We start from the raw sequence: 22,628 nt of genomic DNA on the forward strand, positions 1-22,628 counted from the left end.
GAAGCGGTTCCGGGGTGGCAGAGCGGGGATTTTAACGGGGGAGGGATGCGGCGCGGTTATGTAGCGGGCGAAAAGGCATATTTGATGCTCATTTACAGAGACTACGGATCCACGTGTGACGGTTTGCGTGCGACAAATCGACAAACCGGCCTATACTCGCATTGCCGCACACAAATGTGTATCCGAACGCGCGCATCTACGTGATGGCCGACCGACATTGTCAGCTTTTACTCTCCCTCTCCCAGTTCGGGAAAGCGAATTGAATTTTGGATGTTCGGGGGGACAACAGAGCGTGCGCATTTTAAGCACTATTTATTCTGCGCGTTCGGTACACGGTAATACGATCAGGTTCTATCAGTATGTGGATTTTCATTTATTTACAAGTCGCCCGACTCTGAAAAACAGTCGGGCGGTTATTAACGCGCGCGGCGGAATCGCTTCCGAGCGAGGATCGAACCCGGAGTAAATACGGGCGCGCGCGCGTTCCTTTTGTGACATTGCGAATGACGAGCACGACCAAGGGAATTCATTCCGTGATATTCCCGTTCTGTCGCGCTTAGACAATGAAGCGAAGAGTCTGTTTTTCGCGGTTCTCGTCGCGCGAGAACGAGTTAACGAACGTGTTTCCCAATTCCCGCTGGAAGACCGAGTTCTTCTGTCAATGATAATTTCAATAAAGAACGCGAAGGGAATGAATCACCTTTCTTCGTGCTCCTCGAAGTCCCATTAGTCTTCGGAAAATAAAGTCTCGCAGCGAAATGTAACTTCCGCGTGGAGTACAACTGTCAGACCAGTAAGCTGTGTACGTTATTAATATTTGTGACATCGCACGGACTTTTATTAAAAATATCTCGCGACTACGAACTGTAAAGATTTTTCTTCTTTGTTTGTGTGTGTATGTGCGTGAAAGAGAGAGATCTCACAACATATTTGTAATAAACACTCAAACATTTATATATGTAGAAGCTGTAAACTCGATATAGATTTTTTTAATAATACGAGCAAGTTTTTTTCGGTCAGATTTCTGGTAAAATTAACGCAGTACGTATATTTAAATGATAATTTAAATAATCAACAGACACGACATTTGATTCTGGAATTATTGTTACAAAGAGACATAAGCTGTCTGGCATAACGTCGAATTTCGATCTGATGGATATCCTTAGGCTGCTACGAATCGCGTAATGTAATTCCATTAGCGAACTTAATGCGTCAGATGTATCGCCGTTCGTGCAAATGTGCCCTCGGCCAGATTCATTCGCCGTTTGACGTAAAGCCGTGCGACGTAGATATACGTAACGTAGGAGCGCGCTCGCCGAACAACAGGGAGGCCGCGATCGTTGATCCGAGTTAGATCGCCGTCGTGGAACATCAATGGGGCGTTAATTCATCGAACTCGGTGCATGCCCGTGACGTCGTTAACGTCGACGTACCGTGACGATTCCACGAGGAGCAAGAACGACGTTCCCGCCACGCCGATGCCGTCGGGAATTCATCCGTTAATCATCGTCAGAGCTCAAAACTCTCTCTCTCTCTCTCTCTCTCTCCTTCCTCGCATGCTCTATCTTGTTCTCTCTTCTTGGTCCAGGATCTGCCAGAGATATCTCTCTGTTCTATCCCCGGCTTATAATCCTGTCCGGCGACGTTGCGAAGCGAATAATGTAACGTACATTCGTTAGCATGAATGGAAAATTAAGGCGAATAAAATTTATCACGTGATTTTATATATTTAATAGTTTTAATTTTTTCCAAAAATTGACGACGTAATTAAGAAACGAATATTAGTGTGTAAACTTGTGAACAAGTCTAGAACATAATTTTTGTTGTTGTTTTAGTTCGCAGTAATGATGTTTTTTCTCAGTTTGTTACACGAAAAAGAAAGTTGGCAACGCTAGAGAGTTCGCTAAGTTTAATTCGCGCTACAATAGGACAAGTCCGTCGCATAAGTGAACGCGACGAGTCGCGGTGAGAAATCAATTGGACAAAATTGTTGGCCATTTTCTCCCCGTTTATCTTCGCGTGGCAACTGCGCGTCGTTACAGTCAACAGTTCCGTGATATTCCCCGCGCATTAAATCGACGAGTTACCATTCATGGCGGTTTAAAAGCTCGGTCCGGGATACGGCACGTTAGAGGGCTGTAAAATCGGACGCGTACACGTCGGCACGCATCCGCATTCGCGCCGGGTAATCCGGAAGAGCGGAAACGTGACGTCCCTAACCCGCGTGTGTATGCAGATGTTCCAATTCCAAGTCCAACAACGCGTACATCGATCCGCACTTCACGTTTGTTCACGGTGCACGATTATGTATCCGCAATGCAAATCGACGACGGATTTTTATCGTCGCAAATTTGAACGACCGCGATTTATTGCCGGTGTCAAGCCGCGAAATTTTCCGACGGGAACCGTTTAAAAACGCGCGACAGTTTTTGAGTTGAGAAAAACACGCGAAACGTGTTCGCGCGCGCGCGCGCGTGTGTTTGAAATTTTCCATCCGTTTCGTTTTAATCTTGTTAATACGATCAGACACGAAACTGTAACAAATTATTATTATAGCGAAACAAATTATCAGTATGAAATCAGACAGCTGCGAAATCTCATTGGAATCAACGTGAAAATATCACACATTGATACATTGAATCGCATTTTATCTCGTTCTTGTATGCGACTGAAGAAGTTAGATTTTTACGACTGCGGCTTCGTCGCCAAACGATGCCGCAGTAAAACGCTCGAGAAATTGACGAAATCGTAAAATCAGTTCGTGGATCATAAAAGTCGAAATCCCCTCCCAGCTTCGATATAGACGGAGAGTGCGAGAGAAAGAGAGATATGAAGAGGGAGAGAAAAAGAGAGACCAGAGAACGTCGCGGATGACACCGACTGCGGAGGAGTCTAATGGATCTTTAGAAGCAAAAAGAAGCGGAGCGAGAGAGGGTGTGGGAAAAACGAGCAGAGGAAAATCGGCCACTTACGAGCGGCGAGGCATACGCGAACGACATTTCCTCTCCCCTCCCTCTCTCTCTCTCCTTCCCCCGTCATTTACAGCCACTCAAAAATTTCCGAGTTTTCAGTAAATTATTCTTCATCGCTGCCGCCGTTTCGCCGATCTGTAAAGCGTAAATGTTTGTTAATAGCTCTCACTTGCAGAGAAATGTACGATGAACAGCGGTATGAATAATTCGATAATACACGCGCTTAACGTCGGAATAATACGGCGGTTATCGGAAAGCAATCAATCATTCGTCACGGTTACGGTGAATTTTTCAAGCATAAGCGATACTTGGAGCCATCGGATATCAGTTTATTTTTTATTCAGTTTGCCAAGTTATACCATGCAAATTACGATCTTCTTCCTCCCGTGAAAAACGTGGATGGTGTGGATATTTCGCACGTATGAAATTACATTTCTATAACAGAGCGTATTTGATCAAAATTATTAAATTATTAATTAAATCAATATCGAAGTATAGTATCTTTCGGCATAAAGCAATTGTTGCGTCTCAATGCAATAATCACAGACAGGCATTTTAAATTGAAACTGCAGTGTAGCAAACTATCAGAGTGAACTATCTGAACACGGTAAGATTCGATTTTCTTACGCGATTTCTTCGATTATACGAGCGCGATTAATTGTTTTTATTCCACGGGAAAATCTTTCCCGTGTCACAAACTTTCAAGACAGTGTCCATCGTCGATCATGCTTGCGAAAGAGATTTATTTCTTGTCAGGCGTGTGAAACTAGAGAGCTTAGACTTGGTTTGTTGCTATCAAACATTGTCTCGTTAAAAAAAAAAAAAAAAAAAAAACATGTGTTTTCAATACGCCCGATCGTATATCGCTATTTTTGTGGTTCTTTTTCAAGACTGGTGGACAGTTTAAAGTTCGCCGGCAACGGTGCCATCATCTCAAAGAGGAAGTTTCATATCCGATGCGGTCGTGTTTCAACCCGACGTGTTTCACGAGATAGCCTTTGCTAGGGTGGAAACTCAATGTTCATAAAGAAGGCCGGTTTGTCGTCCACGAGGCATAACTGCGACACGATCGATCGGCCGGCCGGCCTGATGATATTTATCTATCGTTACTGCAAATGGAAGCGCACCTTCTTCCATAACTAAAGCGTGATCTCGCGCGATATTTTAGAAGCGAGCTATTTCAGATATAATAACTATTGCGCGGAGATTTCCAGAGTTTTATCGTTAACATCCGTCTAGCACGCGTGTTATTTCGTAGAAACTATCATCTGATATAAAGAAAAAAATAATTCGTTGCTCGCAAATACTCGCTATCGCGATTTCGAGATTATATTTATATAGAAAAATAGTACGCTTAAGTTATATAAAAAAAGATAAGAAAGTTTATATAAACAAGAAACACGACAAATATTTAACTTTCCAAGCAAATTGAAAACTAGATGTTTGCAGACTTTGAGATCTGAAACACCCTGTACGTTGCGTATCAGGAACGCCGCGATCGATAACTCCCCCATGCGTCCACGTTTAGCAGGTAGTCTCGTTATCGCGTCAACGACGTTATCCCGAATAGAGCAAGAGAAAAACTAGCAAGGCAGAGCCGAGTGGTCGAGAAAAGGGAGGAGCAGCGCTTTGCATTTAACTTGTTCCGCGGAGCGGCTGAGTTTTGATCAGCGACGGGGGATGAAGGCAAGAGCGTGACGATGGCCGCTCTCTAATCGTCCGCAAGCCGCTTAACCCCCTCAACTCTCCCCTACCCCTACCCTCGGTTCATCCATCCTGGTTTCGAAACCGACCAGCAGCGGCCACTACTACACCCGCTTCTCCTCCAGCGGTGGCTACTAGCCGCTATCACTGTCAATGATAGTACATACTATCCTGTGTAAATAGCAGTACATACCGCCATCGTGGCATTACCGCCTTCACTCCCCGCTTCTTGTGCTCGTACCAAAATTCTCGGTGTTACTTCGTCGGTGATACGCGAAATAAGAGAGGAGGCTATTAACGAGACCGCGCGCTTGCCAAGACAGTCCGCAAATTACGCTCCTCCTGAACCGATAGAAAGGAGGATTACGTTACCATAAACGCGATGTTCTCGACATAAATCGCAAAGATCCGCCGTGATTTTCAATCTTTTTTCACGGAGCGCGTAAATATACATTAGAATTATTTTGTAGAATGTAAAATAATGTAATTAGAAGCGATTTATTATGAAGATTACAAGAAAAACCTTTTTGATTAATTACTTTTTTCACACGTGCGCATTTTAATAGTAAAAAAAAAAGTCGTTACTTTAATTCTAATGTTTTCAAAAACATTCTTCTTTTATGAAAGATAATTAAAAATTTTTTTGTCAAACTTATTATTTTAGAGTTTCTTAGTTCGTTCGCATTTTTTATTCGAGAAGATTATGTTATTAATCCGAAATAGAGAAATTTCGTTACCTTCGTTTTTTGTTTTTTTTACAAATTTGTAAAAAATTTCTCTAAACTACTTCGCGAAAAGTTACGAGCTTATTTGAAGGCGGGGTTTGAAACGTAGTCCTTGGTTTGAAATCGTAGAAACGTGTAAAAAGAGGTTCTAACACAAAGGGGCTGGGAAAAGTTGCGACTATACTTACACGCGAAAAAAAAACACAAAAACAAAAAAACTGATCAAATTTAAATTTCTCTTGAGCGCTGAAACAGTGCGAAATGCAGACGGGATAACTCTCGCTGGCAACATCTCTTTTGTCTACATTTACCAGAGCGTAATATAAACAGTTTGTATAAGTATAACGCGAATTGACCAACTTTCTGTATTATAAATTGCAAGGAGTCAGTTTTCCTTGAACCGTTATTTATTTCTTCGTTATGTTCTCGCTATAACGATACTTTGAAGTGCATTTTCAAACTTCTTGCATTTATATTCAGTTGGCTCGCTTAATTTACATGAAAACGTGCAGCCGCGCGAAGAGTTTTCGCCGCGGCATCGTTATCGACACCGCGATCTCGCCTGCACTTAATCCCGAAGCAGTAAACGGGACGACGATCGAAGAGATTCTAAATGGCGCGCACTTGAGACGAGATTCTTCCTCGGGATGGAATAAAATGTCGGGAGGAGAGAGGGGGAGGACAATTTTTTTTTTTTTTTTTTTCCATTCGCCCCGCAAGAATCAAACCGAAAGTGTCAATAGAAACGCGGCGACACCTACCGCGAGAGCGCGCATTTTATTTTAATTTCACGATTGTGACCCGGATATCAGAAATTCCATTTTATCGTCGCGAGATCTAAACGAAGCGAGTAAATTACTCCCGGTTCATCGAGAAAGGGACGCGCGCGCGGTGGTTCGGCGGCGGCGGCGGCGACGACAGGACGCGGAACTGCTTTACAAATCCGCCTCGTTACTTACCACAAGCTGTTCGCCGTATGCATTATTCATAACGCCGCCTTCTTCTCTCGCGTCGTATATTTTATTTCGATCAGTCGCCCGGATCCGATCGCGCTCGATGGCGTGCTTTCTAATCCGATAAAATGCGCGACGCATTTCACCCGCGGTGTCTACGAGAAACTGGACACGCGTCGTTGATTCGGTAACGAAATGGGAGATCGAACAACATTGCTACTTTGCGCGCACACCTGCGCAGAATTATTCCTTCAGAAAGAAATACACACATCGCAAGGTGTGTGTGTACTTCAAGGTGTTAAGCAGGTGTTTCCACATCCTTTGTACAAATTGTTTAGTAGCACTATTTACATTGCGAAATATCGTTTTTTTTGTTTTGTTTCTAAATGAATCTTGTGTGTCACATGTGTAAAATTTTAATTTAACGTTTTGCACATTTAAGTTTTAATTAAAAACTAGTTGGCTTTTAAATTAAAAAAGTTCTATAGTTTACACATATTATTAAATGTTCAAAATTAAAATTTAATTAATGCAATGTAATTTAAAATGTAATGTATTCCAAAAACAAATGTTTAAATGTATCAAATATATTTTAGAGATATGCGAAGTAGCAAATAAATATGCGCTCGCATGATGCGAGGATGGTTGAAGAAGATAAATGTGTAAGACACATGTGAATGCAAAAATCTGATGCTGGAAGAACAGTGCTCTCTCTTTCTCTCTCTCTCTTTTTCTCATGTCCCATTTGTAACGTTCTTTCGAAAACATGAAACGATTTTCTTTTGGGAAAACTAAAATACCAGCGCGCACATAGGTTATTCAGTCTCGTTGTATATATCGTATGCAGAGAAATCGGAATTCTCCGCTTCCTGACGTGCTCGCTTCGTTTCCGTCTTAAGAATACAATTTTACAGTTTCGTCAGAAAACTACTCATATTTAAAATAAACACTACCACCAGACGTTTTCACATTCGGGAAACAAGGCTCTGTATATTTTATCTCGTCGTTATGTTTCAAAAGAATGTTTCGCACGAATTTATATTTAACGTACATAGTTCGCAAAACTGAATCAAAGAGAATACATATTCGTAACTCATGGCGAATCATACCTACATGTGAAATTTTTTCTCTCTCTTTCTCGCGTATATTTTATACACGCACAACACGTAATACTTTAAATTAAAATTCTAAACTNCCCCACTCCTAAAATTCTTCATTTTCGCGTATATAGAGGTACGGTGTGCCTCGCACAGTTCGGGCGCACTGCGCGCGCGTGAACTTGGCGCGAGGCACTACCGTGCCTCTTGATTTATTGTCTGTGTAATAGAACCCGGCAGTATTTTCAATATCTAGCAAAAATAAATTTTAGCGAAAGAAAATGTGTCGAGTAAGTGAGTAAAGCCTTGTCTTCGTGATTTATATTAAATTATTATTCTGTAAATATTATTTATCTTATTTGATTAACATGCGAGAACGAACAATTAATAATGTCTGGTTTGTTAGCGAGTAGTGAGTCATTAATACTCATAGGTCATTTTTCAATTAATTACGTCTATGTTTGCATGTCTGTGTGTGAATCACACAGATTGTGAAAGCCTGTGCTAAAACTTATTTGCATTACAAAGATAACAATTGTATTATATAACGTTAATATTATTTATGTATCACGCGAATTTTTTAACATGTATAATTAGCTATAAAAAATGTTTTATTAGTGTATAAAAAAGGATTTCTTGCTAAAAATAGTAATATGTACGTTGAGTCGAGTTCGGACGCATGATGGAAGCAGACATATTATTGTGATTATTAATTTAAAGCAGCGGTTGAGTTAAACTTTTTTTTAATTAAAATAATTTTAGATTTTTTTAACTTTTCGAGGACCGGACAATATATGGGTCAACAACAGACTGTATAATACATGTAATTTACATACGTGCATAAATTTTCGTGAAAAAACTTAAAGATTTCAATGGAAAAATGCCGGCGTTCTCTGCAGGTTAAATAATTTAATTAAATAATTTTCTCTCTAAAAGTGTATATTACATACTACATTCAACATTATCGTGAAATCGTTTTCGCGAAGCTGCTATCGTATAGCTTCTGTATGTAATCGTATTTACAATAGTTACAACTTTACAAGTTTGATATTTCTAAACAATTGCTATTGAACTAGATCACGAACTTGTAGATACAAAGTTAATAGATTCCATCTCGATTCTCTTGTTTCGGAAATTGAATAACTTTCTTTATTTACGTGCGCGCATATATTGGAATTTAAGCGCCGCTTTCGCCGCACAACAATAAGTTTAGAAAAATATGTAATAAAAAAAAAAAAAAAGAAAAAGAACAAGCGATCGCTTTAGTTTCGAGATACTTTGAGTAAGCCGGTCGGAGCTGTGTTCTCTTACAATTCATTGAAGCTTCTCGAAACTTTCCGAAAGTTTCTGTAGAAACGTTTCCGTGGCGTGTATTCGTCTCGATGGGAAAGAAAGTAGAATATGGTAACGTTTATGCAAATGTCAGGTGTGCACTTGTTTTTGTTCGCATTCTTTTTGTAGGGAGGAAGTTCTATTAATTGTAATCGTCGTCGTGTGTCGTCGTGTGAATTTTTACCGCTTACATACACGCGCAATAACATTTCGATCTTGTATAAAACAAAGATGAAATTTTCATAAAAATATTCGCGTAATTTGTGTGTCATTATCAACGGCGTAAAAAACAAATCGCGTTCTATTAGTCCGATCAATTAAAAATGTTCAGAACTTGGGACAAATGACATTGTGAAGCTTTTTTTTTTTTTACTTCTAACGCTACAAAGTTTATAGCGTTAGTACGCAATACAGTTTAGGCAACGTATGTATAGTTCTAGTTTTTTTGCAAGTGACAATGAATTAATAAGTGAAGATATTAAGTCATAAATTAGGAGTTTGAATAGAGTTCTAATGCGATTCTAACTATGCATCATATGAAATTGTATTATCCGGATATTTAAACTGCTTTGCAGAAATTTATTGCTCCATTGTAATTGTATTAGATTTAATTTGCGCCTACGTTGCAACATAAAGGAAATGTCTCGTAACGTTACTCGGTCAAAGTTTACTCGGTACGAAACTAATGTTGACGGTAGAATAATATACCGCTCTCTCTCTCTCTCTCACTCTCTCTCTCTCTCTCTCTCTCTCTCTCTCTCTCTTTGTGTGTGTGTGTCTACACAGAGAAAAGTTGCGTTGCGTATTATAGCAAGGGCTCGAGTTCTCGTAGTTCGATCAACTTCAAATGATTAAGGGAGAGACGCTCTCACATAATATCCGTAATTGAATTGAAACATTGTGTCAATTTATTATCTATTATGTTGTTACATTTGAGAATAATTTTGTATACCAGTAAAAAAAAAAATCATTTTCTTGCACACAAGAATACTGTGATTTACTAGTATATAAATTTATTATTTATTTCCAACAATTTTTGATAGAACTGTGTTTCATTATTTATACCAACTATATGTGATTTACTAGTATATAAATTTATTATTTATTTCCAACAATTTTTGATAGAACTGCGTTTCATTATTTATACCAACTACTGCGCAACTGCGCTAAATAAATGCATAAATAACATATTTTATAAAAGAAGTATGAAAAATAGCAACATTAAAAAAAATTATTGAGGAGACTAAAATTGTTTTTTTCACAACAGTCAGACATCATCGTAATCTCGTGAGTTCGCGACACTGATACGTCGTAAAAACTTACTATTTAAGTGAAACTTTCGAAGTGGCAGTAATATTGCCGGGAGCAAAAATGCTATTGCGAACTGCGCGAATCTACACGGGCGAAAATAGTGATGGGTTGACTCGAAGTGCATCGAGATGTTCGTCGAGAGTGAACAGGTAGAAGTGAATTGTCGAACGCTCTTCAAAGACGAGTTACCCGAGAGTGATGGCGGAGTGATGAGGGGACTTCCGGGTACGTAATTACGGTGGATTATCGTGGGGGCGCGCCCAGGGTGGGCACCTGGCCCGGGGGGCGTGCCACCCTACAGGGTTATTACCCTCGGGGGGTACGTGCCCGAAAAATAGTCGACGACGCGCGATATATCTACATATCCTATACGCTGCTGGCGGAGCTGCATCTCTTCGAACAGGTAAACACACACATTTGTGCCTCCATCGCGCAAATACAAAACATAATTTTGAGATATTGTTTACAGATAATGGATTTGTAATAATGGATTTTTGTTTGGTAATATATATATATATAATATGCGTTTGATTTAATTAATTCTTTCTTCTCTTTTTTGCTCTCTCTCTCTCTCTCTCTCTCTTTTTTATTTTACTTTTGAGTGTTAATGTAACTGCGATTTGAATTAATTCCCGCTGTCGATATCAAAAAAACGAAAAAAAAAAAGTTAAATATGAGACCAAATGGGGAAAATTCTGTCCGATTCTCTTTCAACTTTTGTCGTTTTCGCGAAACAGAAAAGATAAAAGAGCGAGTCTCATTACCGGACTTTTGTCCAGCCGTGCCGTTAACGCGAATAAATCACCGCTCTTTTCCCTGCTAAACGAACGACAGGGCCGTTCGTGAAACGAGCCCAACGTCGTCGGTTGCGAAATCTCGGCGTTCCGAGACTAATTGGCAATTCCTCATTAGAAGTCCCTGTTGGCGGCGCGCACGCGTCACCGGCACCTTCCGCATAAGTACCAGACATTGATTAAGGCCTCGGTCCCCTCGCCACCGTCGCTGCCGCCGATTCCCCATTAAATACGTCACACGGAATTCTGAGCGGTGCGGCAGCCGAAACCTCTTGAATTATGCTCGTCCTTCCGATTCCTGGATGGTATGTACCCTTCGCGTCTCTCGCACTCCCACGAATAGCCTGTGACCGGGACCGCTTTCCCTATTCACGGTCGATACGAACCGATAACTGCGAATAAGAATTGCGAATTAGTTCGGAGTTCGCTGACAGGTCTTCAGAATTAGCTTAGACGCAGTCGATCGGCGAAACGTCAGAGTGATGTGTTCAATAATTCGCAAAGATCAAGTTTGAAGCGTATTTTCGATAGAAACACGTACGGGGAGTTGCAGTCACTCCTCCGACCTTCTACGATCATCTGATATGACGAAGAATACGCGAGAGAGAAAATTTTTTGTTTACATAGTTTATACAAATCGATTCCACGGCTAAACGTGCGCGAATAGCACATTTTTTTTTGCGAAAATAGATGTTTCTTTCTATTTAAAGAAAACACTCGACTGATTTTGGATAATTCGGTGTAACTTCAGTATAACAGATCAGAAGTTCAAAAGCGTAGGTATTATTCTCGGAACTGTCTGCGCGCGGTTAATCTGTTCTGTTGACTTTATCATTGTAAAGAAAGAAAATCGATCTCGCGTTCTCCTCGTAATCGACGTCGCGCGCTCATTAAGTCAAACTCGAATTTACTCATTTTCTGGCGTGTGTACAAAGTACATGATCGAAAGAGATAGACCATCCGTCGTATGAGAAACTTTGGAAACAACTACGTTGCACAAATAAATTTGACATTAGCGTCCGCGGCATATTTTTTTTTTCATCTGCTCAATTACTGATGCGAGAGATTGTCATAAATTTTTTAAGCATTATTTTCAAACTCCACGACATTTTTTATTACACAGAGGCTAATATATATATGTATATGACATAATTCTTCATTATTTAATAATATCACTTAATATCAAATTTACGTTATATAACGTATATTAACTGTAATAACAAAGCGCAGCAGTGAGGGATAGCAGCAATATATTAATGTGGTGTATTAATAAGCGAGTAATCATTTCTCTGTGCAATATCTTGATGAATGTAATATCGAACACTCTCGCGGATTCAATAATAAACGCTTTTTCTCGTGCAATATTTGCAGATATCAATTTAACACTTTGCTCACTTTCACAGAAGATTTATAAATTAACAGATTTGCTGTAACATTTTGGTACATGAGTAAACTTCACAAGTTACACATCGTTGGAGAAATTTTCATATAATTCTTTTTTATATCCATATTTACTTTAACTCAGAGACATAATTTAGTATTATAAATATCGAATTATATATTTACAACTGAAAAATCTTCGTTTGATATTCGATACTTGTGCGCGGTGTATTATATATGAAAATCTCTGAAGATGTGGTTTTTGCGTTAATGTCAGTTTTACTCAGTATCAAATTGTTTTTAAAGTCTGATGAAATAAATTGAAATAAAATAAAAGCCGTCGATATAAAAATGACACTAACGCGGTTCAAATCCGAAAACCATCTTCAGAAAAAACTTTGGTATACATTTTATAAATTTTTCTCTTTCATATTAGCATCATGGCTATTGAGTGTCGTCGCTGTCGAGAGAATCGAATTGGGATTTAACCACATTTATAGTTTCTAGACTTTAATCGAATATAAATATTCTCTGAAAGTTGTCAAAGTTATATTTAATCATCTGTGCTCTGCGTAAAACATAAGAATATTAAACATAGAAAATTTATGTATTTTTGAGTTTGTGTTTTTCTCATAAAATGTTTAACAAATAGCATTTTACGACTTTCTTCGTAACGTTAATATCAAACGTCAAATATAAAGTCATAGAAATCAAATAAAAAACATAACTTAAAAATTTTATTCAACGTTTACAAGAGTTCCTCCCTGGCTTACTATAAAATTATTTTATTTACTTGAATTTGAATTTGATTAATTAATTAAAAGATCAATCGCATACCGTACCGTGCTGTTAGAAAAAAAATAATAGTATCGCTACGTAATTAGTATTCCCTGTATTATTCCCACCGAAACGAGTTGTCACATCCACTTTTTATTCGAGCGAGAATCAGTCGATCGCAAAATTAAGATAATTGCCGATCGAAGTTAAATGAATGACGTGCAAAGATCGAAACGGGGACGAGCGAATTAATTAAATGTCGATAAAGCGAAAAGCGAAATCGTGCTATCGTCGGTCGCGTGTACGTTGGTGACGTTACTAGCTGATTTCATTATCAGACGTATATATCTCGCATTGTAAATCGCAAAATGACAAAATGCGCGACACATGAGCGAATCAATGCAGAAATCGACTTGTAGAAATCAGCTCGGCGGAAACGGCGATGCCCAGTTTTAACAACGTACAAAAATACACACGTATAAATTATACATCTTTAATATTATAAATAATTATTACGTTTTTATTTTATAAAAATATAATTTAATTGAATACTTGAATGTAAAACTTAAAAATGTATTAAAATAAAATTTTTTATATCGAACTTAAATAGTTTTTATCAACGGGCTTTATTGAAGTTTTAATAAGAAAAAATCGAAACCCTGAGTTTGCCAGGAAATCCTTAAAAGTACAACCCCCTTTAGGACACCTTATATATACTTTGTGTGAGTGTAGTGACTACCATGCACATCGACGTCGCCGGTAAGGCGCATTTGCGTAATTGCACGGCGAACCGCGATAAGAACTTTGAAGCTACGACGGGTAATGCAAAAATGTTTTGTACCTTTTGCACTTTTTTCCCGAGTCATCTCGTCTCACGGAGCATATCTCAACATTTTAATACTTAGTCTGCCACGACTTCTTAAGGAAGCTCCATTAGCGCGAAAAATTTAATCGACATCATCGACGCGTTCTCGAGACACCGCAACGACATTAAGCAACAACCGAGACGAACTTGATCCGCTTCTGAAAATACTCTCGCAGCTTGAGCAAATATTTTTTCTTTAATACGAGAATGGGGCGATTGATAAGTGGTCGAAACGAGAGCTTAATGATTCAAGACAATGGTCACCGGCTCACATCTCAATCTTACATCAACAATTGCAATGGCCAAAATTTACAAGTTGGGTTTCATCTGCTTTATTTGTCACATTGTGGTTCCGATTTCTTTTTATTTCCGACTTCAAAAAAAAAAATAACTCGGTGGAGAGAAATTTTCGAGCAACTGAAGTCATCGATGCTACAACACGGTACGTGCTGTAACACACTAGGCGCAATAATGAGCCAGCGTTTGTGACATTTGTTCTTCCGAAACGCGATTGATGTTATTATCAATATTATCAAAGACAACGCAGCAATGCGATACGACTATTGTATATCGCGCGTCGTTTCGGATATTCATCAATCGTCCCAAGTAAAATCGCATCGCATAAAAGAGTATAGAAACCATATAGCTAACATTTGATTATTTTAGTTCGTTAACACGCGCAGCTCGTTTGAAATCAACGTCACACAAAGAGGATGTGAAAAAAAAAAAATCCTGAAAAAGAGACATATCTTCTCGGGACTTGATAAGTAACAGTCTGCATTCTTTATCACTGTCGCGTGTGCAAAAATGATGAATTACTGTCGTAATATCCAATACTGTGTACTCCCCGTGCAACTCCAGATGCATACATTATGTATTAAGATTAATGTGTGGGGAGTCTAAGCTAATTTATATCCCGCTTGTGTGTACATTTTTTTACGTATTTTCGTCTTCGGAGCCACGTTGTTCGATATTGCGAGTTTGAACAATGTGTGACTGGCGTACATGAAAAATACTTTCAAGCAATATTTATTGCCGTCACTCTCTCTTAGTTAGCAGACACGACGTAGTAATTCATAATCTACGGATCTCTCTCGAGATGTACAGCGGAGATACGGCTTTGCGCTCTTGTCGAGGTTTAAACGAAATTAGCTTTCGCGCGCGTAAGCTGCCACCAGGAGCGCCAATTAAACGTTACCAATTCGAGCGCTCGACGGACGTAAAGCAGGTCTGTCCGTCGCCGAGTGGAAGCCGGTTTGATCGATGTGTCCAATTTTCCGGAGCGGGTTTCCCGGCGCAGCGGCACATCCACTGTCGATATATTTACTCCTTTTTTCCTTCTCCTCGTCAGTTTTCTTTCTCTTCTCGATTTTTTTTTTTTTTGTTTTTTTGCGCGCGCGCATCCCCTTTCTTCGTTTTTCATTACGCGTGTCTCCGCGATGCACACCGGGTGTCACCAGCGTCAATTCGCGCGGAAACAGCAGCTGAAAAATATCGCACTTCTGACCCGTCGATCGTCGACTCAGATGGGAAATCGAGTCCCGGCTGCAATCGTTCTAGAGATTGCAGCCTTCAATTCGCGCGTGTCAAAAATTGAAGAGGGTTTTGAAGCTAGGTAAGAGAAAGAGAAAGAGAGAGAGGTGAAGTTGGATGAATTTGAAAAGAGTGTACGACCGTCGTTGACAGACGGACGATTTCAGATTAAGACAACGACGTGAGCGGAAACGAAAGATATTTTACGTGTATTTCGCAGTCTTGCTTCTGTGTCGCGTGTTCCTTTCTCCGGAGTACTATTCTCATTTGTATTTCATTTTCAAAGAATTTTAATTACATTAAAAAATAAGCAAATATCAATTGTACGATTGTTGTCGTTTTTCTGGACTAATATTTTCGAAAATTTTGTTTCTCATTTTCACGAAAAAAAAAAAAATCCACAGAATTTTCTTTGAAAGTTTCATTGAAGCTTTTGCAATTAACTTTTTAAACTAATGACGAAACGCGCGCTGGATTTGTAGATGCGAAGCGTACACATAGCTACGTTAAATGGAACAAAACAAATCCTATTGTTCCTGCTTGCCGTGACGGCAGCGAATATTTCTTAATTCACTCGCATCGGCGCCGATTTATTTTCATTGGCGCATGCATTGCATGTCGGCGCCGACGTACTCGTATACCACCGTTGTACGTGGAAACTCGTATATAAATCATTTCTATCCACGCGCAGACTGCAATTCACGTCATCGTGATGACGAAACACCGCGAATGCATTCTCCCTTTCTCTCTCTCTCTCTCTCTGTCGCGCGAATGCCCCGTATTTCCATGAAAAGAGACCGGCTACGTTAAAATCGAAAATCCCGTATTTTTTTTTTTTTTTTTTTTTTACTTACTTTTGTAGAAAAGCGCTCGAAAATTTGAATTCAAATATATCTCACGAGGATTTTGTAGCTAACAATAGAATAATGTTGCAATATATATGCTTGCGCTCATGGTACAAACACGTCGTCGTATCAATTCTTAGAAAAAAAAAAAAAAAAAAGAAAATATACATTGGTTGATGTTCTCTACAAAAAAATTCTTTAAACTCGTTCTTAAGGATCTAACGAGGCTTACTCCTGCTTGTTGCAGGATCTTCAGTCGGAAATCGAAACGCACCGAGACGTTTATGCATCTCTCAACGGCACCGGACGAAAATTATTGAGCTCACTGGCGAGTCAGGATGATGCTGTTATGCTGCAACGTCGACTGGATGAAATGAATCAGAGATGGCATCACCTAAAGGCAAAGAGCATGGCAATTCGGTAAGTGCGAATAAAACGAAGTACGAACCGTACTGTAAAAATTTATACAAGCGTTTCGTGAAGTCTCTTTCTTCTCCATATTTTTGCTCGCGAAAACAAGTTGTCAGAATAAAATTAAGAATTGCACGGAGGTATAAAATGTCGCAAAACACCGAAAGCGCATACGTAATACGCAAAGCGCATTATGATTTTCATAACACGGGGGTGGAGAAGGTTATTCTTTCTCTGGTACTATCGCAAAAGACAGTTTTCGCTTACGAAATCGCGTCGTAAATCAACTCGTTGAAAAAGACCATCCACCTCGGAGAAACTCGTTGGCTTTTTTCGGGAAAAGAATAACTTCGAAGAGCGCACAATGCATTCAGCGCAAAAATTTGTGACGCGCGCGCGCGCTTACGTTTCGCTCGATAATTCCGGGACGGGGGTGACAAAACAAAACCAAAGAAAAGAAAGATATACACTTGGCATTAAATTGCGGAACAGAAGAACGAACCGAGCAAGTGATAGCACAAGAGGGAGAGTTTCGGCCTTTGACACGCGAACAATTTCGAAGATTCTTCTGCAGGGTGAGTTAGAGAGAACTAGAGGGGGGGGATGAATAGCGGGTTAACTATGAGCTTCCGCATTCTCAGCGCGCCATTCTGCTTTGACGGCGTTGCAGTATGCGTCATAATAATGCCCAGAGTGTGTGTGCGTGTGTGTGTGTGTGTGAGGAAATTGAAATAATCGCGCGTTTAAAAGAACAGATGTGAGAATTTCGTTATTGGAGACTGATGACACGTTTATTTGATTATAAAACAGTCAAATATTTACGGAAAGAAATGAATACGTGAAAATAACTTTATTATGCCGAATCATTCTTGTGTGCGCATGAAATTTAATGATATTGAAAGATAAAATGCGTCCGAATCGAGAGTTGTTTTTTTGTTTTTTTTATGTTTTTGAATAAACATCGCGAATTGTGTAAAATGCGAACAAAAAATCAAAATAAAAATTGAAATTTTGATGTCAAATGCTTATCCACTCCTTTAATATTCAAATCTTCGGTTTTTTTTCTCCCCCGACAGACAACTTAATTTTTCTATATATAATCAGAAAGTATTACTACAGAACCTAAACTCTGTTTTTGTTCGCAAGTTTGTTCAGTTTGCGCTGTTGGTTCATAGGAAATCCTCACAGGATTTTCCGGTGGGAACTTCGAGAATTCGTGATCCAATTTAGCCTCAAACGTAGCGTAAACTTCTCTTCGACTGTTCGACTATGCAATCGTGGACTGTTAGAAAGTACATCGAACTTTCGTGGAAACCACACATCCCGACGGCGCATTGATGTGATAGCGAAGCTATTGAGCTTAACATGTGTTACTTTTATTTCGTTCGTTTTATGTTGTTCATCTCAACCGGGCATTGTTGAGCATTAGAAGGAAGAAAAATACCGAGCGTAAGCTCTTTTGTCAATCTCTGTGAAGGATTTTCGATAGAATTCTTCCAAAATTTTTATCCTCACAAGAATGTCACTGTGACGAAAAATCTTTTCCCTCCAAGAAGGAAAGAATTTTTACAAGGATTTTCTCGTTTATATGGATTGGAGTCTTAAAAACCAAAACACACACACACACACACACACATTGATATCAATCTGAAAAATAAATTCTGCACAAATACATTTTGATAAAAATGTCCAACATAGAGAAGATTGATAAGATCTTGTTCTGCTGATGTTGATATAAAACTTGGATTTAGAATGTAATTTATAGGATTTGTTCACAAATTTAACTTGCAAATTCAATACTTGTGTATATAAAAACAAAACTTGGGTTTATTCACTTTTACTTGCAATATATCGCTCAATGTCATTTTTACGTCAGATTTTCGATTATTTCAGTTAATTGTTTGCAGTTAATCAAACATTTTCTCTCTGTGCGTTCAGCACGTCGTCGTTCTTGTTTGTTTTAACATTGTTATTACATTTGTAAGTTTGTACATTATTTTAGCATTAAATCAACGTTGCACGTATATCGCAGCTTCATTATGTGTATCGCGATATAAAATTATTTTATCATAAATAATCACGGCACACGCGTTGCTTTAGACGATCTGATTCTTCTTACTTCGAAAAACGTAAATGTATTACGTCGTTCCTTTCAAAAAAAATTCTCCGATTCTGCGAGCGATCGATTTAACGTTTTTTTTTTTTTTGGAAAATTTTCGCGGAAAATCCGTTTGCCAAGGACTTGACCGTAGTCGATCGTAATCGGATTCCACGTGGAAACTTTACGGTAGCGTGTTAATTCCGGTCCCGAACATCGACTCTCCGAGATTCGCCGTAAACTTTACTCGGACAACTATGCAACTGCGCGTTGTTAAAGGGTATCTGGATATTTCCGGGGGAGAAAGTCCGTGGTTTGATGATGCGCGCCGTCGCTCGTACGGAAGTTCCATCGATTTGTCAGCAACGTCGCGCAACTCGCAAACAATTTCGGCCATTTACAGCGAAATTTAGCCTATCCAATTTGATTTCTCCATCACAAACTCGTTAGTAAATTCTGCGTTGTGTCGCCAATGGGAGGTGCGCGATTAACACGCGCGAACGTGGAAATATATATCTCGTGACACCTTCGACTAACGAAGCGCACAACAATTTCTGACAATGATATTAGTCTCGCGCGTAATCATCAATATTATTGTAATATTATTTTCAAACGCTCTGCACACTTTTCATTTAAGATTGCGATCGTGAAAATTGCGTTTTGTCTCTAAAATTGCGTTTCTTGAGAGAGAAAAATTGACGCGATCACTCCCGAAATAAATTACATTACGTTAAGAGGAACATTGCGGTATTTTCACGGTATATGAATCTCACGAAATTACCGTAACCTTCTCTGATGTATCTCACTCAAGAATACTTTTATGTCTTATGACTTTTAATTTTAGCTCGTAGTATAAACAAAAGAACGGATTGAATAATACACGAATGTAACAAAAGAAAAACTCTTTATTTTGTTACGAATATCTTATTAACGCACACACACAGAGAAAACTTGAAATCCCTCAAGTACTCTCTGTCTCTCTTTCTGGTGTGATCACTGTAGCTTGATTAAATTTTATATGTTGCCACGCGCTTGGTCTGATGACCAAAAACGGTTCAATTAAATCGTTTCTCATTTTCAAGTTTTCGAGAACAAAGAATTTTTTGTGTTTTTCTTTAAACGTAAGTTTTATCTACTATAGGTTTAATTTGTGTAAAAAATTAATAAATTATAAACAAATGTTAACAGCAAGTGTTCAAAAAATAGCGGCGATAAAAATATCTCATCAGGAGTTTTTTTTCATAAATAACTTTTAATCCGTTCGATTCGAATCGGACAGTGAGGAAAATAAGCACGACGACAGCGTAAAATCAGCATTAAAGATCAATTCCCCGATCGAAAGCCATGTAATCAGTCTTTCCATTAATTAGTCCGAAATGCGGCCAGATGCTTCGCGAAGCTTGATTATCGGAGAGATATTCGCGCACGATGCGGGAAACGAGAGAGCGTCACGTATATATAGAAGGATAAGAGTTCGCGCTCGAGTCGACCATATTTATCAGTTTCTCGATTCTTCATCCGCCTTCGTTCTCTTGTCTGTCAATCTGTATCTATCGGCCGATCTCGCTCGCTCCCGCGTTTTCTCTTTCTCTTCCCAAATCGTCCTGGCAGCACTACAGGAGGTTACCCCGCAATCAAGCCGCAAATGCCGAAGCCGATAATTCGTTGGACGATCGCTTTTGGCACCGAGTTGAACGAGGTCGTCGACAAATACGGCCAAACGGTGTTATTTGTGGGAAAATTTTTCAAATTAACCTGACTCCGCGTGCGTGATATGTACCAGTTTTTCTTTGTTACAAACTCGAAGTCGATCGTATAATATAAATTTCTGATTGATTATTTACTTAATCATCGAATTCGCAATATCTCGCGTAAGTTTATATATTATGACACATCTATATATTTCTTTAAAAAGAATCTAAAAAGTTTATTTATTTAATTATTAAAGACAGATTCAATTTTACGATCACAATCTTATTAAAAATTATGCAGAGTGTCTAAAATAATATCACAGTATTGATGATTGCGCGCAAGACTAATAATATTATCGTCACAAATTGTTTAATTATTTATTAGATATAAAAATGACGCGCGGTTCAAACCCGAAAAACATCTTCGAATATTAATATAACACACCGCGAAAGCGTCAAATATCAAATTGTTTATTATTTATTTATTTAACAAATTATTTTGTGAACATTGATCAGCATAAATTACATTATATATATATTTTGTAATACGCGCGCTATTTCCAGATAAACAAAGGATATTGAAAATTCTATCGATGTGTCTTTCAGATTTTTTACCGCGTACAATCTGTCACATCTATGTATGTGGGGTATAAGTATATATATAGAAGAGAGATATTTCCGCAGTATAGCAACCAATCACAATTTTGCTCAAATTCTGATACTCGATACATTGAATATGGCGTTCGATAATATATTTCTCGATTGCATTGATTTTTTCTGAGCACAAAATTTGATGTGTGCACATATGTGTGTATGTGGTTGTTCATAAACATGTTTATTATATGAATGAGATTAAAAATTAAGTAGTAAATCTTTGATACAACACCAATCTGCTTTAGCGAAAGTGTCCGGGCAAGCAATGACTTATAAGAAAACACGTTAAGTGAATTTAGTGATCGATGCAGCCGCCATCACCGACGTAGATTAACGAGGATAAAAAACCGGTTTGGCCAACTTTTGGCCGTCGTTACATATCCGCGCGGAATATAGTGTATATATGTATATATTTTTTTTTTGTTTCCACAAGATACCGGCAACGGGCGTAAAATCAATACGAAGGGGAGCAATTAGTTACCTCGGCACGCACGCCAGCGACGGCGACAGCATCCGGCGGTCGGATACACGGACTTTTCGGACTTGTCCAACATCCGCCGGTGCTTTCCCGGACGCGCATCCGGACGACAAATAAAGGTTCACGGGAACCGCGCGAGTATTTGTAGGCGATGACCGATGTACCGCGACGCCCGTCGCTCGAGTCGCGTAAACTTGTGTAACAATTGTTGGCGCAGTTTATCTCGAATGACCTATTGTTCGTGGTTAACAAAAAAAAAAAAAAAAAAAAAAAAAAAAAAAAAAAAAAAAAAATTGTCAATGCCGCGTTTACTTCAAAAAGTTCACGTAGATGTGAAGTAGATATGCGTTGAATCGTATTCGCGAGCGGCGATGACGTATAAGCGTACATTCGCTGATTTTGTTACTGAGATATTTATGTTCGGAGAAATGCATCTTCTCTACTGAAGAAGAGAATTTCAATTTAAAAAGTATTTTCTGCATATATATACAGAGTGAGTCTAATAAAAAGGTCACGTTTTTGAACGAAAACAGTTTGAGATAAGGGAAGACAAATAAGGATGACTTTGAGTAACCTTGAGTGTCGCTTTTCGTCAGCAATAAAAAAAGTTTTTTTTAATACAATAGAAAGGATTATCTTTATAGTTACTCCATTAACAATTATTATTGTTAATAATAAGCTTAATGCTTTTTTTATATCAGAGTTTTTCGATCATTCAACCGTTATCGAGATATCAACAAAATTACAAGTTAGAATGAAAATTTTGATAATCGATCTTTTTACACATACACACGTATGTTAACGTTGAATCACGTACGCAGTTTATTTATACGACTATGTAATAAATAGCGACTATGTATATAAATAGTGACTGCCAATTAATATTTTTTTTTTGAGCGAGCAACGGAATTGCGAATTTATTTAGTGGCCAGCTGACGCGGGGGATTCAACACGGTTCAATGAAAAAACAGAACAAAATGAAAAAGAATTCGAGTGGCTGCGTGGTAT

At 38.7% G+C, this 22,628-nt stretch overlaps 1 protein-coding gene across 10 annotated transcripts in view; it reads left to right on the plus strand.

The window, feature by feature from the left end:
* Positions 1-22,628, plus strand: part of LOC109851730 (dystrophin, isoforms A/C/F/G/H-like) — a 401,655-nt gene that overhangs the window by 285,544 nt on the left and 93,483 nt on the right. For 9 of the 10 annotated variants that reach the window (XM_020422083.1, XM_020422086.1, XM_020422091.1 and 6 more), the window contains one exon: positions 16,536-16,708. In XM_020422083.1, coding sequence (XP_020277672.1) covers positions 16,536-16,708 — 173 coding nt within the window. The remainder of the gene's footprint in view (positions 1-16,535; positions 16,709-22,628) is intronic. The other variant, XM_020422087.1, reaches the window with a different exon arrangement.

Source organism: Pseudomyrmex gracilis, unplaced genomic scaffold (assembly GCF_002006095.1).
Source record: "Pseudomyrmex gracilis isolate BER0280 unplaced genomic scaffold, ASM200609v1 scaffold_19, whole genome shotgun sequence".
NCBI lineage: Eukaryota > Metazoa > Arthropoda > Insecta > Hymenoptera > Formicidae > Pseudomyrmex > Pseudomyrmex gracilis.